The following is a 17,310-nucleotide window of genomic DNA, read 5'->3' as shown; positions in this document are numbered from 1 at the left end:
TGTTAAGAGTTTCTACATAATGTGACAGCTGTGCCTATGCCCGGAAAGCTGTAAATTTTACTATGATCGTCTGCAAAAAAAACGTCGAGAAGAAAACGAAAGTGATCTGAGCTTTTCAAGATGGCGCTGTTTTGTGTTGAAAGACCTACGCAAGAAGAAAGCACTCCAGACAAAGAGGATTTATGGGGATTTAGGGGGAGGCCGGACTGATTAAAACTCACACAGGAGAATGAATATATGGGAAATCTCATTTGATGCTTATTTCAGCAGCGGTGGAAAAATCGGATGAATGGATGAAAGAAGAAAATATTTTAGTGACTGCAGGGGAAGATCGAGATTATCATGGATTATGAGTGACTATTTGGACTTTAGAATAAAGACGGCAGTAAGCAGTTGCGAGAAAACCCCAATTTTTTGAAGCATGGGAACTCCAAAATTGTATATGATTTGGTATAATATTCGGTTTAATTGATATGGATTTGTATAATTTGGAATAATGGATGTGACATAGTTGTACTTTAATTGGAAAATTAATAAAAATAGATTGTAAAAAAATAATAAAAGTAATGGAAAGTGGATTAATCCGTTCCAGACAGGTCCGCAGAGTACTTAAACTGAAAATACTCAAACCAAGGCGTACTTAAACCGAGGTATGACTGTATTGTAAGGTGCCCAGAGTGGTAGGGGAAACCCAGCCAGATGGGCGGGGTATAATAAAACAGTTGTACCTCGGCTTACAAACACCTCAGGTTACAAGCACTTCGGGTTACAGACTCTGCTAACCTGGAAGTAGTACCTCGGGTTAAGAACTTTACCTCAGGATGAGAACAGAAATCGCATGGGAGGCCCCATTAGCTAAAGTGGTACCTCAGGTTAAGAATGGTTTCAGGTTAAGAACGGACCTCCGGAACAAATTAAGTTCGTAACCAGAGGTACCAATGTAGTAGTAGTAGTAGTAGTAATAATAATAATTGTTGTTGTTGTCGTCATCCAACCCCTTTCCCCAAAAATGGGGTTTGAACCCATGACTCTGAGATTAAGAGTCTCATGCTCTACCAGCTATGCCACCCCTTCAGAACATAGGGTTCCCTCCCTTAAAAAAAGCAGTAGTATATATCCAAAGAAAATTGAGACAAAATGCCGGTCTATAGTATTTAAAACGTTGCTGTTGTAAATACATCTTCTGAGTAAGACATTGGTGCATTCTCATAAGTCATTTATAATGCTTCTTGCGAGGAGGGTGAGATAAAAATCCTTTAAATAAATAATAAATATATCAAACTATTATTGCAGTTTAGCCACCAAAACTCTGTACACATTTTTGAAATGCCCGCTGCTCAGCTGCTGCATCCAACATTTGTGTTTTCGTTGTCTTAGAGGGAATGAGCATGAAACAGAGGGACCTTGCTCTGTGAACTAGTCATAACTCATGCTGACACATCTGTTCCCTGATTTAAATGACTGTTTTGTCTGTTGACATTCATTTTACAGGGATTTTGCTGCACACCTCAAAGCAAAATGTTGGTATGGAGGGTTAGTACAGTCAGTGAAAAGAAGACCAATAAAATAGCTATGCGCTTTGCTTAGCATTTTGAAGTATTCGCGTAATAAACCTCTGAGAACTTTAGCAGTATTTAGACACGTCAGTCATGTTTACATGGAAAAACTTCACCTGAAGATGAAATTTCTACTTTATTGGGAAAAGCTGCTCAAAATAAATTTGATGCTCCATGTAACTCTCTGAACTGTGCATTTTTCAAAGGATACTTTAGTAAATAGATTATTTTCTCCCCTGAGTCCACAATTACAGTGTGCAGTGTCGCTGGGATACAGCAAGGCTGTTATTATCCAGTCTGTTACCAAGCAAGCCTGATCCTTTTACTGTACATAATATTTCCATCACCTCTGCTTACATTTCACCTCTTCATTTACTCTCCATCATATGTTTTATGTGCATTTCACATGCTTTCATTTTCCACTCAAATATTACATTGTTTTCATCAGGAGATTGAGATACGTTTTGCATAAATTCTCCTCATGCCACGACAGTTGGTCACTTGCAATTCTTAAGGTATTATTTAGAGTGAATTTTACACACTATTTGGGACTCCACAAAAAGTATGAGGGAGAAAATGCACAAATGACAGGCTCATCTGTACTTTCTGTATATCCTCTATAATCTACCCATAGTAAAATGCCCACGTATCTGGAGTTCTCTGTATCTTTCTGTAGGGCAGATTTTCAAATTCCCTCTTCAGATGTTAGAGTTCCTGGATTCCTGCAATGCCCAAAGCTACCCACAGCAAGGGGGCAATAATGAGGGATGAAAAAATGTCTGGACTCCTTCTAAATTTAGCTATAATAAAGAGAGAACAGGTCTTGATATTGCAGAAGCTCAACTTGGAATTTCTGGTCATCTTACTGATATTTCCCAAGCGTTTGTAACTAAGCAGTGCTTGAAGCACTGGAAGAGAAATGCAGGACATTATCATAGGGCCCAACTGGATGTGGTGTTTTTTGGTTTTTTTTTAGTGGGATCACCATGAAGATACTAGAAAATTTTGAAGTGTATAAAATCCACAGATATTGTAAAGTTGGAAAATAGGTAACCAGTAGATAGTAGACATAAAAATTTTGTTCTACCAATAAAGAAATAAAAACCTGAATGCAACTTTTACAGCAAATTCTATTAAGAAACAGTGTTCAAAATTTGCCAGGCACATTTTGCACCTGGCAATCGGCCACAAGACAAAATGAAGATGGGCGCCAGGATAGTGCCTAATGTCTCCACCACCTGGAAGTGCATTTCTGGGGATCCTCGGATCTTGACTGTTTTCACACACTAACAACACATCCTTTAGAATTCTATCCCTGTTGTTTTATCTTCACAATCAGAACGAAATTCAGGAACCAAAAAGTCATATTGAAAAATAGTGACTTTCAAGCCATCTGGCCCTAGAATGGCAACTAGGCCTTCTGATTTGTTTACTGTAATTGTTTAATGAGCCATTTTGCACCTAAGCTTATATACTGAGTTTCTAACACTGTTAAGAAGTACTGCAAATCTTCATGTACTTCACATTGTTAGATATTTTGCATCTTTATATACCGGTACCTCACAAAACTCAAACATTGTGACTTTTCAATACTGTACTGTATTCATTTTACCGTATTCTTTATCTTCTGAGGTAAATGAAGTTTTAAAGTTGACAAACTATATTTACCTCAGAAGATTAAGAATACAGTAAAGATGAATAGCGATGGAGCTATTAAAATAAAACATGAAAAATCTCATTTTATGGCTCAGAATGTTGTTTTGACAAAGCGGCAAACACTTCTTTCATGTACTGTACATTTTTTGGTGAAAATAAAAAAGGAATTTAATCAAAGGATTTCTAAGGAAAAAGGCAGGTTAGGCATTCCAAATATTAAACCATATTACACCCAATGTACTTAATAAAATCCATCTATATAGTGGACAATAAGTATTTACTAAGATTCTATTTAGTGATTTATACAGTTGACCAAGCAGGAGAGAAGTGAGGAGGCCTAAGCAAGAATCGAACAATGTGTTTTCAAAAGGCAGTAGAGATTGCCAAGACAATGATCTTTCACAGATGGAGGGCCCTAGGGGACCAGCTGCAGATCACAGGTCTTACAACTTCTTGAATCATGCAGACAATGAGAAAGCAGCTTATTTTGAAAGAGAGAATCTTAATAAGTTTGAACGTATCTGGCACAGCTTCCTCAACCTCTTGTCAAAGGTGTGTGATTACCCAAGACAACTGTCAGAGACACTCTGAAAATATATATTCCCCTATTCCCCCCTCTGTTTTCGTTCATTTAGCTAGTCTTATGTGATTTGAGCATCTAGAGGTTGGGGTTCTGGGGCACTGGAAATACATTTGAAGGGGTTCCAGTTTAATGGGGAAGAGAAAAGTGTTGGGAAATATTGCACTAATTCTGGGCCACATGTTTAGGCCACATGAGTATGAGTTATTGTATTGTTATATTTAAAATAATAAACAATGAGCAGAATAGATTGATAAAGGATTGAAGAGAAGACCCATTTATATCGGTGGATAGGAATCCATTGATTTCAGTGGTCTGTTAGTTGGATATATAACGTGCAATACATTTGTTAGTAGAAAATTGGGGATATGTTTAGAAGGAAGATAGATTTTTAATCAGTGTTTAAGATTTTAGTCAAGATGAATAGTTTGAAAGGTTTGGTATTTCAGTTGGTATGATTCTTAATTTTCTAGTGATTTATAAAAGCTTCTTCTCTTGTAATGCTTCTCTAAGCGCGGTATTCACTCCATAACAGTTGTGATTATGTTTTTCTCTCCCTCCCCAGGAATATCTCAGAAATTTCTTTGCTGTGATGCTCAACTCTCCATCATCACCACTGCATGTAAACAAAGAGGGTCTGGCCCTTTCAAAACATGCTATCTGTGAGTTCTCGTCGTTCTTCAAAAAAGGTGTTTTTGACTACAGCAGCCATGGCACAAGTTAACCATTGGGAGCCTCACTTACTAGCTGAAGAATACACTTTATCTTGTCTTCCTTGCTGCTCCATGAACTCAGCAACAAAATTGGGTTGCCATTCCTGGAAAATTTCCACCCAAACGGTTGGCTGTTGAAAACAGCATTTTTAATGGTTCTTCTGCCTGGTTCTGGGTTCATTTGCTGACACAGACCAGTTTTCTACTTTGCATTTGTGTGCGAAACAATGCAAGTTTCACACACGGTTGAAACCACTTGACGGCCAAAGTTCTTTGCACATGTTCTCTGGCAATACAGAGAGATACAGCCTTCCATTACTGTTTCCAAGTGATTTTGTTTATGTTTTCAGGAGGCAGACAAGCTTATATCTTAAGCAGGTTTCCTGTTCCGTTAAAAAAAAATATTGGCATGATGCCTTGTGTATCTCAAGAACTGCACTTTATCTATTTGATCATAGCATTTTCTTCCGCATATTACCTTAAATTTGAATGTTTACAAAATATAATCAGCAGAGAACTGGACAGCATTGTAATCCTAAAACTTGAGATTTTGAGTGAATCATTTGCCATTAATTCAAAAGAAAAGGAAGCAACAGCTTGGGGGGGGGGTGAGGTCAGCTTCTTTTCACATTTTCTAATTATATGGATTGTTACTGTATATTATGTATCATATTGTGCTCACAGCTAGGCATAAAAGAAATGCAGCATGGAATCTTACTTTTTAAACTGTTTTCCCCCTTAAAGGTATAATGCTACCATTAACTGATCCTTAGTTGCAAAAATAAGAATTTAGAATATTTCAATGCGCTTTAAGATTTACTCAGGGCTTATTTAGAATTGCACATGTATAGAGGCAGCAATATCCATTTTGTAGAAGTACAAATTGAAAAAAATATTATGACCTACAATGGAAGCATGTACATACTCTGTACATAATAAAGATTTTAAAAAGCAAAACCACCGACTGTAACTATCTTCAAGGTACTGCTAAACTCATTTGTGAGCGCTCTTCTTTCTCTCTGTATCTTCGAGTACAATAAGGATTCTACATTTCATCAAAACTGAGCCTTAAAGATTTCTTAGTATTAGGTAGAAGAAGTTAATCTTGATTTTATTGTTGCAAAAGGCAGGTATTCTGTGTGTAGGATTTTCATAGACTTTTATTCCATAGTTGCATTAATGCTAATAATAGGAGTTCTGTTCAGAAGGAAATTGGGCTGTCTAGGTCAGTTTCCAGGGTAACTTCTCCCATTAGGATGGAGCTACAAAAAAGTCAGAGTATTCTAGATTCATTTGTGAATCTAAAAGTGTGTGTTAGAGCACTGAATCGCTAGATTTCTCTTTCAAAATACCCTCCATTCACTATCCAGAATACCTCTTCTAGGCTGAACTCTGCAGTCACAATGATGACGGCTGAGAATACCATATTCATCACCATTACCTTCCTAGCCTAGACCTTTGATTAGAATTTGATGCAAACCTGTTTTCATTTCCCCCCTCTCTTTTACAAGGTTGTTATTGTACTTCACTAGATCTTAACCTATTACAGTATTTGTAATAGGTAAGAATGGATTTGTAAGAATGGATTCCAAATATCCTTGAATTTGTCCATGGCAAGTCTGCGTTTATATGCAAGTTGTTCATATATTGCTAGTTTGTACAAGTCTTCAATTGTAAAAGGGTGAGGCATTTTTATTTTTCCGATTCATCAGTATCAGTCTTTTTCCTGTGGTAAGGGCACGGAGAGTCCACTTGTATTTTCCTTTTGTAAGGTTCCACGTGCTGGGAATGTAATTCAAGAGGATACCGGTATTTTGCTCTGTAAATGTCATGTTCCATAGAGTTCTGTTGATGGTTTCAATTACCTTCTGCCAAAAATATTTCAATATAGGACAATGAAAGAACATGTTTTAGAGAAGCATTATCCCTGTTGCCTATCCAACAGTTAAACATGTTAGTTGATAGATAGATAGATAGATAGATAGATAGATAGATAGTTAGACACCCTTTTTTAAACAAACGTAATAATGGGGTCTGTTTTCATTTATCTATGTTCGTTCTGTGTGTGTCTTTGTCTATCTGCCCTCCTCTTCCCTACTGTTTCAACATAAAATTTCACATGTATTAGATGATTTGCCAACCACACCAGGCAAAGATTGGTTCCTGGGAAGCCCTATTATCACCCCCTCATTCCAAGGCCAATTGGATCCTATGCCAAGTGTCTATTGAAGACAATGCCTGCTGCTTTAAATCTCTTAATTCATTTGCTACTCCAAGAAGGGCTCTTGTGTGAAAAAACATGATGTCCATTAACAGATTCCTTGTGTAATACTCTTTGCTTGATTCCTAAGGCCCATCAAGCACCTGAAACTGCCCTTGCAATGTCTCTCCTGTACATATATCTATGTATAGTTTAATTGACAGTATCCTTAGATCCCTTACAGTTCACTGTAGGACACTGGGGTGTTTTTTTTTACAACAGGGGTGGGGATTATTTTCCCCAAACAGCCAAATTTACTCAGAGAAGGGAGAACAGTTGGAGTTGCATATTATTTGCAAATGGAACCAAAACACACATTATTATTGTACATCACTCTCTCTCTCTCTCACACACACACACACACACAAAATCTATAGGGTTTATATACATACTATATGCATACTAAACACACCCCACTTTCTTTGTATCACATGCACACACTAATCCTTTTTCAGCTTTTATCTGCTGATAAGGGAAGCCTCCTTCTGTCATCACCTTACGCTGGACCAGATTTTTCTCAATCCAGCCCTGCTTCACTAAGCTTTGAAAAGTATCTGCTCTCTCTGAAGGATGGATCTGCATAATTTGCATTATTAGGACTGAATTCCTTAACGTCATCTTCTGTGTTGTGCATGCATGCTCACACTGCTCCAAACCTTCCGGTGAGATTTTGGCTTTTTTTTTTTTAAGAAAACGGGCTATACCTGTGCAGCTCCTGGAGAAATGTATGTGGCACCTATTTGCCCGTGGCTACGTTTGATCACACGGATGTCTGTTTCCCACGTACATACAGCCTCCAACTGAATTAGGCTGACAAAAATATACTGAGTTAGGCTATGAGTGGAGTCATTGTTCAGTGGTTGAATATATACTCTTCTCCCTCCCTCTCCCTCTCCCTCCTTTGGCGATCACTGGTGGCCAAGTAAGATTGTCTTCCATAAACACAGTTTTTACAGTGTCACCGTAAGTGACTGTGGAGGCCAATTCTGGATCCACACGTCCTTCCACAGTGGGGACATAGGTTTCCGGGTGGGAGTTGGTCATGGTAAGGGTTTGCCAAGCGTGCCTTCCTCTTAGCACGTTTCTCCCTTTCGTCCTGAGTTTGAGCGTCTTTAGAGTCCATGACACCTTTGGTAAAGGCTGTTCTCCAACTGGAGCGCTTGCAGGCCAGTGTTTCCCAGTTGTTGGTGTTTATACTACATTTTTAAGTTCGGAATGGAGTAGTTAGAGTAGTTGCTTTGGAATACGATAATCAGGCATCCACACAAGATGACAAGTCCAACGAAGTTGATGTTGAAGAATCATTGCTTTGACACTGGTGAGCTTTGCTTCTGTCTTCCCAAGTGATGTGTAAAAATTTTCAGAGACACCATTGATGGAATTTTTCAAGAGGTTGGAGATGTCGTTTATAAGTGGTCGATGTTTCACAAGCATACAGTAAGGTTGGTAGTACAATAGCTTTGTAAACAAACTTTGAAACCTGTGTGTGTATGTGTATGTGTGAGTGTATGTATAATTTGGTGGTTGAACACATGCTTTGTGTATATAGTAAAATCAAGTGGTCCCCACACTCCTTCCCCCCCCCCATTCATGTGGTCATTTAGAGTAAGGACCTCACTTGTAAAAGGAATGTGTTCTGTACTTCAATTTATGTCTCTCTCTAGACTTTGAATGCACCTGAAAGGCTTCTCCAAAACTCGTCATTCCTTTGCTGATTATCCGTATATGTGCACCTGATGATTTCAAGATCCAAAAAACCTGGAGCTCAAGGCACAGACAACTAGATAAGAACACCTTACGCCTAGCAATCAGCTGTAGTTGTCATTACACATCCCCAGAGCCTGCAAATAATGAGACACCAAGGTTAGCGCTAACAATGCAGGAGATGAGTCAGAGGAAACCACAGCGGGATTTGGCGGAAGTGCCTCGGTGCCATCAACATACAATGACATCCTGTTCCAAACTTCATAATTTCACTTAGCACTTTCCTATGCACAATAGAAGGTAAGCCTCTACCTTCCCTTTGACAGTGAAATGCAACATATCTCTTGCCTCCAGCCTTAGCACTGTGGCACGTCACAGCACTAAGGTTGGAGACAAGCCTGTGTCTTCTGCCTTTTACTATCAGAGAGCGGGCAGATACCAGTCTCCAATGTTAGTGTTGTGGTGCTTAAGCACTAAGGTAGACAAGAGACCCAAAATCTCCAATCATCAAACTAAGTGCTTAGATGAGAGAGAACAGATTTTTTGTGCCTGATGTCAGGTGGGTGTGCTTTGCTCAAATTGGGTTCGTGGGCCAGATTCATAGACCTGATGGGCTGAAGTGATTTGGAGATTTTCCACTGCGGCTTTAAGGGCAAAGAGCCGCAGCAAGAGGGCAACTGAATAAAAAGGTTTTTTTTAAAAGCATTTTTTTTAAAAAATAACTTTCCCCTCTTGTCATGTTCTTGATCCAGAGAATGTCTCTGTGACTGAGCCAATAAGCAATTAAAAGCATGTCTTAGTTTTCCCTCGACTTTGAATCCACATTAATTTTGGAATGCAACTAGTTTAAGACTAGAATACCGAAGGCCGTTTTTTTTCAAGGGGGGAGGGATGTGAAGATGAGGGGGGAAGCAAATGATAGTGTGGGATACCTTTTAAATTGCTAATGAAATACAAAGTAAGGATTTGTGGAGGAAGTTAGGCCTAAAATAATTGGGGATTATTGGACAGAGAACAATATATGCATAATTTTGTGCATAAAATAAAGTGATCGATAACGTAATTGGCTTAAACGTTACAGAAGAAATAAATGTTTGATTTTAAGGGTCCTGGTGAAAGTCACAGTTTGGGAAAGCAGATCAGGCACTACTTGGAAAGAGATTAACATAGCTTTAAGTATTTGTGAGGGATTATGTCTAAGTCCTATGTGGTTTCATTTAACCTTGCAAAATCTGTTAAAAATAATTCACCTAACCGTGAATGTCTTACCCCTTCTGTGTCCTAAAATTTCCCTCGCAGTCTGCATGATGCCCTTTAAATGTTCAGATGTAACCATCACATCCAATAACAGAAAACTCTTAATTTCCACATTAAAAAATAAATAAATATCTTGTTAGATTGCTTTCAGTATGAGTTGGTTGGATACAACTCTCAGAAACATCACGCTGGTTTCGACTTTTAAAAAAAGAGTTTATCTCCCAAATAATCTTCTTTCAACAGTTTTCAGTGTGGCACTCTATAGACAAATACAGCAAGACACAGCTTGCAAAACTGCTAAGAAATCAGACACCAAGATCACGTGTTTCTGGTGCTTATTGAAAGCCTATTCCTTTGCTCAGGACTTTGGGTTAGTATGACTTGTTTCATTTTAGATAGTTGTTGTTGTTGCTGCTGCTGCTGCTGTAAACTGCCTTAATTATTAATAATAGGCAGTATATTGTTTTACTTTAAAATTATTTTAATTTAAAATAAAATATTTGAAAGTTGCACCAGATTTGACCATCACGTTTCTAGCTCAAGCAAGTTGTCCTAGGGATTCTTCTCACATACCGTACTTAAACGTAATGTTGGGGTTGGACGCTCAGCTTATACGGGTGAAACTCGGAAAATTAGAATATCGTCGAAAAGTGCATTTATTTCAGTAATGCAACTTAAAAGGTGAAACCAATATATGAGATAGATGCATGACATGCAAAGCAAGATATGTCAAGCCTTTATTTGTTGTAATTGTAATTATTTGTTGTTAGGTGGGTCAATTATAAATGGAATGGAATTAATGAAATGTAATAGTGATGTTTATTTTTGTATTGTAACTATTTGTTTTATTATTGTGGAATTTCCAAAAGAAAGCATTTGTAAAAATTAAAATTAAAATAAAAAATAATAAGTTGCATTACTGAAATAAATGCACTTTTCGATGATATTCTAATTTTCCAAGTTTCACCTGTAGCTGCTTCCATGATTTTGGAGGCTGGGAAGCACCCATGAAGATCACAGAAACTGATGTTGCTTCTATATAGCCACAACTGCTTGAATCATACATTGAATGTTAATAATCACCCAATAAGATGCCCACATTCTCCTTTTAGACACACTTGTTGATTGTTGTATATATGAAAAGCAACATAAAAGTGGTTTAAAATTATGGTTGCTGTTTCCTGATACAGTATTAGCAATTGTTTTTGCACCTTGGTGTAGTAGAATTCTCTATTTTCCTGATGACCTAGATACTGCCTCCCCTTACCTATGTGTGTAACTGCATCATTTCAAAGTAACCCTTGGAGGAAAATGTCAAGGATTTTTACCTCTATCAAACTAATGTTGCTGTAGCACCTTACCTCCTGATACAAAGGGGTTAACCCTATTCACCAATATATAATGCACTTAACTTTCCTCGGTACAGTTGCTGTTGGGCATCTGACTTAATAGCACATCCATAGACTGCCCAAGGCCTTTTAAATGCCCCCTGTGGATTTTTATTTTTTTATTCCTCCTCCTCCTTCTTTGGCGATCACTCGTAGCCGAGTAAGATTTGTCTTCCATGAACACGGTTTTAACAATGCATCTGTAAATGACTGTGGAAGCCAATTCTGGATCCACACATCCTTCTACAGTGGGGTCATAGGTTTCTGGGCAGGAGTTGATTATGGTGCGGGTTTGCCAAGCGTGTCTTCCTCTTAGCACATTTCTCCCTTTCGTTTGAGGGTCTTCAAAGCCCATGACACCTTTGGTAAAGGCTGTTCTCCAATTGGAGCGTTCGCAAATCAGTGTTTCCAAGTTGTCAGTGTTTATACTACATTTTTTAAGATTTGCCTTGAGTCTAAACCTCTTTTGTTGACCACCAGCATTACACTTTCCATCTCTTAAGTTCGGAATAGAGTAGTTCCTTTGGAAGATGATCATCAGGCATCCGTACAACATGACCAGTCCAACAAAGTTGTTGTTGAGGAACCATTGCTTCATTCCTTATTTTGGTTAAGCTCGAACAAAGGAATTTGATGCTTGTTCTTTTATCAGTTAAATCCCTAAATTTGACAATGTTGTACCAGAGCTGAAATTAATGGATTTTAGTAACGTGTTGGAGGGCATAAGCCAGTCTTTCTAAATCATGAGGTTAAGATATAACTTCACTTTTAAGTGAAGGATTCCTGATCTGCCTGTCAACAGCCAGTCCTCCCACAGGCTCAAGATTCTGTGTGACACCTCAAGCTCTTTGGAAGAAAAATGGGCTATAAATAAAATCTCTGCCTTGTGAGGAGGGCTGAGACATTTCCTCTATCTGGATTTTGTCATGAAATGTTTTTTGTATTGTTGCCCCAGTTCCCACCCCATAGCTACTGAGAAGAGATAGGGCTGGAAAATTCTCAGGATTGACTAGCAACCACAGTGGAGGGTTTACCATGCCAGAAATGGGTTCAATCCCCGAGCAACTGATGTCCCAGAGTAATAAAGCAGACACACTCTCTATTCACGAACTGAATTTGTTTTTCATATTAAGGAATAGATACATTCATCTTAATAATTTGAAAACAACCAAATGCTAGGTTCACATAGGAGGGGGTGGCATAGTGACTCTGGGAAATGTGAACTGTGGCAGAAAAAGAAAATAAATATCCATCACAATCTTTTCAACAGAGGTAACTTTGAAAGTTTATTGTAGGGGGAAAACAGTAAAGAGTCTTGTGGTACTGTTGGAGGTATTGAAAAGGGGTTGCTAAGAATGGAGATATCCCTCTCAGAAACTTCCAAAGACAAGGATGCATGTTCCAAGTGAAATAGCAATTTCCCATAAATAAGGAGGCAGCTGCAAAGAACCGCATCCAAAGCAATGTTTCTTATACGTTCCAAGATTACACACATGATTTCTATTTAGCAGTCAAAAGATTACAGCAATCTTAGCAGTTGCAACCCAGTGTCATCATCCTGAACCAATCAAAACTATTTAGCTCTCCAGATCATAATATCGTGCGATTACATATAATCATTTCTCAATTTTTTTAAAAATAAAACTTTTGACTAATTTTCCTATTCATTAAATGTATCCCAATATCCTCTTTCATCTATCTATAAAACAATTCAAGATGAATCACAACCGCTATGCCTAGCTGATTTTCTTCTCATGCATGCAGTGGCCACCATGGATTCTAACAAGTTTATTCTTTTCAGTGTTATGGAATGAAGATTCGCTACATACAGTACCTGAAAGCAACTAGTTCTTTAGTGTAAAATGCAGGCACAGGACTTTTCAGTTTAGCTAGGCCATAGGCTCCAAAGGAAATGGAATCATCAAAATGATAGTTGTATGAAATCATTATTTTCTCCGTCAGTACTTTAAAGACTAATCAATCTAATGTGGCTTAAGCTCTCAATGACTGCAGTCCACTTTGTTGTTACAAGAACAGTGGAAGTGCATCTATGAAAAATAATCTGTAAGAAACTAAGTGAGCTGGGAAAAAAATTCTGCACATGAGCAGAGGGTTTATCCCTGTTTATGCTGGGTTTCACTTGGATCCACATTATCTCCATTCAAATTTACCTCATTAGTACAGACAAATAGACACACATGTACAGTTGTACCTTGGATCCTGAATGCCCTGGAACTCAGACGTTTTGACTCTCAAACGCCGCAAACCCAGAAGTGATTGTTCTGGTTTGAACTATTTTGGGAAGCCGAACGTCCAACGGGGCTTTCACTGCTTCTGATTGGCTGCAGGAGCTTCCTGCAGCCAATCAGAAGCCACAATATGGTTTTCGAACATTTTGGAAGTCGAACAGACTTCCAGAACAGATTCCGTTCGACTTCCAAGGTATGACTATATTTGTATTCTCGGGTGAAGCTCAAATCCGCTTGTTCCTGCCTATACCAATAGGAAGACCCTGCCTGCCAATTTGTTTGTTCAAAAATTATCATTTTGTACAAATGGGGCATGCACCCAGAGAGCAGATGAATTTGAAAACAGAAACATGCCCCCCCCCCCGTGTTAAAGCTGTCCCTTAAAGCCAGTGAGTCAATATAATTTTAAGGTGTGAGAATGCACTTTTTATCTTTAACTCATATGTTAGCTTTTATTAGGTTTGGGTAGTAAAGGTAAAGGGACCCCTGACCATTAAGTCCAGTTATAACCGACTCTGGGGTTGTGGCGCTCATCTCGCGTTATTGGCCGAGGGAGCCGGCGTACAGCTTCCAGGTCATGTGGCCAGCATGACTAAGCCGCTTCTGGCGAACCAGAGCAGCACATGGAAATGCTGTTTACCTTCCCGCTTGGAGTGGTACCTATCTATCTATTTCCACTTTCAGGTGCTTTCGAACTGCTAGGTTGGCAGGAGCTGGGACCGAGCAACGGGAGCTCACCCCCTGGCTGGGATTCGAACTGCCGACCTTCTGATCAGCAAGCCCTAGGCTCAGTGGTTTAACCCACAGTGCCAACCTAGCTTTTACTAGGTTTGGGTAGTAGATCGTTGCAAATTTACAGAGACATTTGGCATCCAGGCTTGAAATGTTTCACATATGTCAGGGGCTTCCTAGATTTATAGTCTATTGTGCAAGGAAAGTCAGTGCCAAACTTCTGACAAACCTCTTTGCATTTTACAGTTCTTTTCCTGCTGTGCTGTCATGCACACGCACATCAATTATATGTTGAAAGTAAACAAAAATGCAACTTGTGTGGAGGAATGAAGGCAGCAGTTCAAGGGATCAATAGGGCACTGATCATCTAGGACGAGATTCCAGTTTTGTCTCTTTTGTTTTGGTTGAGTATTTATGTTCCTGTAACCAGTGATGTGTGCAGATGTCACTTTTCTTTGGGGTGGGCGAGACAAAGGCACTCCTATAATCCCTTCCTGATTGGGAATATAGACATTTTCTATCAAGTTGTGCCTCTGTTGTTGTGGAAAAGGAGCTGTTTTACAAGCATACAAGTCTCACATCCTGACCCCTGGCAAAATTGAATTTCCCCTGTCGCAACACTATGTGTATGATTGTACTATTGAGTAATGCCTTTAACAGCAAAAAGTGGGTGCTTGATCCACCCTTAATTTAAAACAAAAGAAAAACAAGGCCATTTGTACACAGTCTTTCTTGGAGTATTTTGGAGTTGCATTTTTCAAAACTTTTCAAATTATCCCTCAATTGGGGAACTCTCAATTTACAGTTGCAAACCTGCAGGGTGGGATTTGTTTGCAGGGGTTTCCATGTGGATATACTGTTGTTGTTTAGTCGTGTTCGACTCTTCGTGACCCCATAAATCAGAGCATGCCAAGCACTCCTGTCTTCCACTGCCTTCCGCAGTTTGGTCAGACTCATGTTGGTAGCTTTGAGAACACTGTCCAACTATCTCGTCCTCTGTCGTCCCCTTCTTCTTGTGCCCTCAATCTTTCCCAACATCAGGGTCTTTTCCAGGGAGTCTTCTCTTCTCATGAGGTGGCCAAAGTATTGGAGCCTCAGCTTCAGGATCTGTGCTTTCAGTGAGCACTCAGGGCTGATTTCCTTCAGAACAGATAGGTTTGGTCTTCTTGCAGTCCATGGGACTCTCAACAGTATAAATGCAAACTCCCAACAGTTTCAAATACACAATAAACACACAAAAAATTCCTTCAGTAGCACCTTAAAGACCAACTAAGTTTTTATTTTGGTATTAGTTGGTCTTTAAGGTGCTACTGAAGGAATTTTTTTTTATTTTACTTCGATCCAGACCAACACGGCTACCTACCTGTAACAATAAACACAGGTGTGGACAAGGTCAGTCATTATTCATCATGATTTTCAAATTTTGAATGTGCACTAATACAGTGTTCTTCAGTCTTTGGTGCCCACAGTTCCCATTATCCCTCACTATTGGCTAAACTGGCTGGGGATGATGGTAGTTTTATTCTGGGACATAATTGTTGAAGGAAACTGCTCTAATGCATCAGGAATGTAGCAGTTGTCAAGAATCAAATGCAGGGCCGGATTTAGGTTTGATGAGGCCCTAAGCTACTGAAGGTAATGGGGCCCTTTATATTTCCAGCTGTCCTTTGTCAACAACAAATTGTCACTGTTTTTGTGTTGAATATATGCTATATGGTAATTTATGGACCTAATATCTAAAGCCATTTTATTTGTTTTTTATCTTATATTTTGGAAATGTACATCCAGCTTTTTTCCTTTAATTTTTTTTGGGGCCCCCCAAAAGAGTGGGGCCCTAAGCTATAGCTTATATGTAAATCCAGCACTGATCAAATGGGGGCAGGAAGAGAAATGGCTGCCAACATACCCCACCATAAGTGAAGTAATGCATATTAGCATCTGGAGTGGGAGGGGACTGTACAACAGCGACTTCCAGAGTCTAAAATTTTATCCATGGAGCTGCCATTAATTGTCCCTTTTCCTTCAGGTTTTCAAAGAGAGTCACTCTATAAAATCCATTTGGCACCTCTCACTTCAACCTACGCATCAGTCTGAACATACTAAGTTTGGGTTCAAATTGCTAAAGTATGTAATTCAAATTACCATTTATATAACTGAATTTGTCTTCACGTGGCAGCCATTTTCATGGTGATCATTCTAGCCTTCTACATAAAAATTGCAATACACAAGGTAAATTGTGATTCCAGCTGGCACCTTTTACCACAGATGTACATGGGAAGAATAAATGGCTCACACAAGTCTCATCATAACTCATGTGTAGAAACATTAATAACAGTCTTAACATGAAAGTTACATCTCCCAACTGCCCTTTGTAACCTGGAGTAATTACAGTGCCCCATCAATTTTGTCACAAGTAGAGGGGCTACTTCGTTGGAGATATTTTTTTTTAGCCCTCCCTCATACAATTTTCATGAATTTCTCTGCTCAGAATATAGCACTTAAATTAAAGAATTAAAAATTTAACAGAGGATTGTTTCCCTGACAACAGAGAGTGCCATGTTTAATAGACACATACTGTACATGTATACCAGAAATATTGTAATTCAGGGACAACCAACATTGTGCTTTCTAGGTGTTATTAGACTCAAAATTCCCATCATTCCTTATCCTTAGCCATACTGGCTGGGCAGATGGGAGTTGTAATCCAAGGACATCCAAAGGCACCACATTCTCTACCCCTTAAATAGTTGGTGGTACTAGTTAGAGATGATATACAGTACCTCAAATTTAGATTATATATGCGTAAATAGTTGGCTTACGCATCCGTAAGACTGATCTATAATTTGGCCTCTTCTCCCCCAAAAAGGAAAATGAATAGCATCATGCAACCAAGAAGTAGACCTATGAAAGAAACTGAGATTGTATATAAAACTTCCATTTTTTTAAAAAAAATAAAAATCACCTGAGTTCCCTTTCTAGGTTTCATACAAGGATTTGGGTGTAGTGATGCTCTGAAAGTTATTACTAGTTTTAGATTAGCTCAAATAATGTACATGCATCGGTGAGTTTAAGCAGAAAATGGAATTAGCTGTTTAAGATTAGGCTTCCTCAGATTTTTTATCTGTTTTAATTCTCTTTTCATTTCTCATGAAGCGTGACACAGACCTTACGGAATAGGGTTGTTAAGAAATCGGACCAATAAATAAAAGAGCGGC

The 17,310-nt window shown here is 38.8% G+C and overlaps 1 protein-coding gene across 2 annotated transcripts in view; it reads left to right on the top strand.

The window, feature by feature from the left end:
- The window catches only part of KIF16B (kinesin family member 16B), a 92,102-nt gene extending 86,646 nt beyond the window's left edge, over positions 1–5,456 (top strand). For both annotated transcript variants that reach the window (XM_035110049.2, XM_035110047.2), the window contains one exon: positions 4,358–5,456. In XM_035110049.2, coding sequence (XP_034965940.1) covers positions 4,358–4,516 — 159 coding nt within the window. In that variant the 3' untranslated portion in view covers positions 4,517–5,456. The remainder of the gene's footprint in view (positions 1–4,357) is intronic.
- The last annotated feature ends 11,854 nt before the right edge of the window (positions 5,457–17,310 follow it).

Source organism: Zootoca vivipara, chromosome 3, assembly GCF_963506605.1.
Source record: "Zootoca vivipara chromosome 3, rZooViv1.1, whole genome shotgun sequence".
Classification (NCBI taxonomy): Eukaryota; Metazoa; Chordata; class Lepidosauria; order Squamata; family Lacertidae; genus Zootoca; species Zootoca vivipara.
Note: the sequence above shows the minus strand (reverse complement) of the source record. Positions and strands in the feature narration are given on the sequence as shown.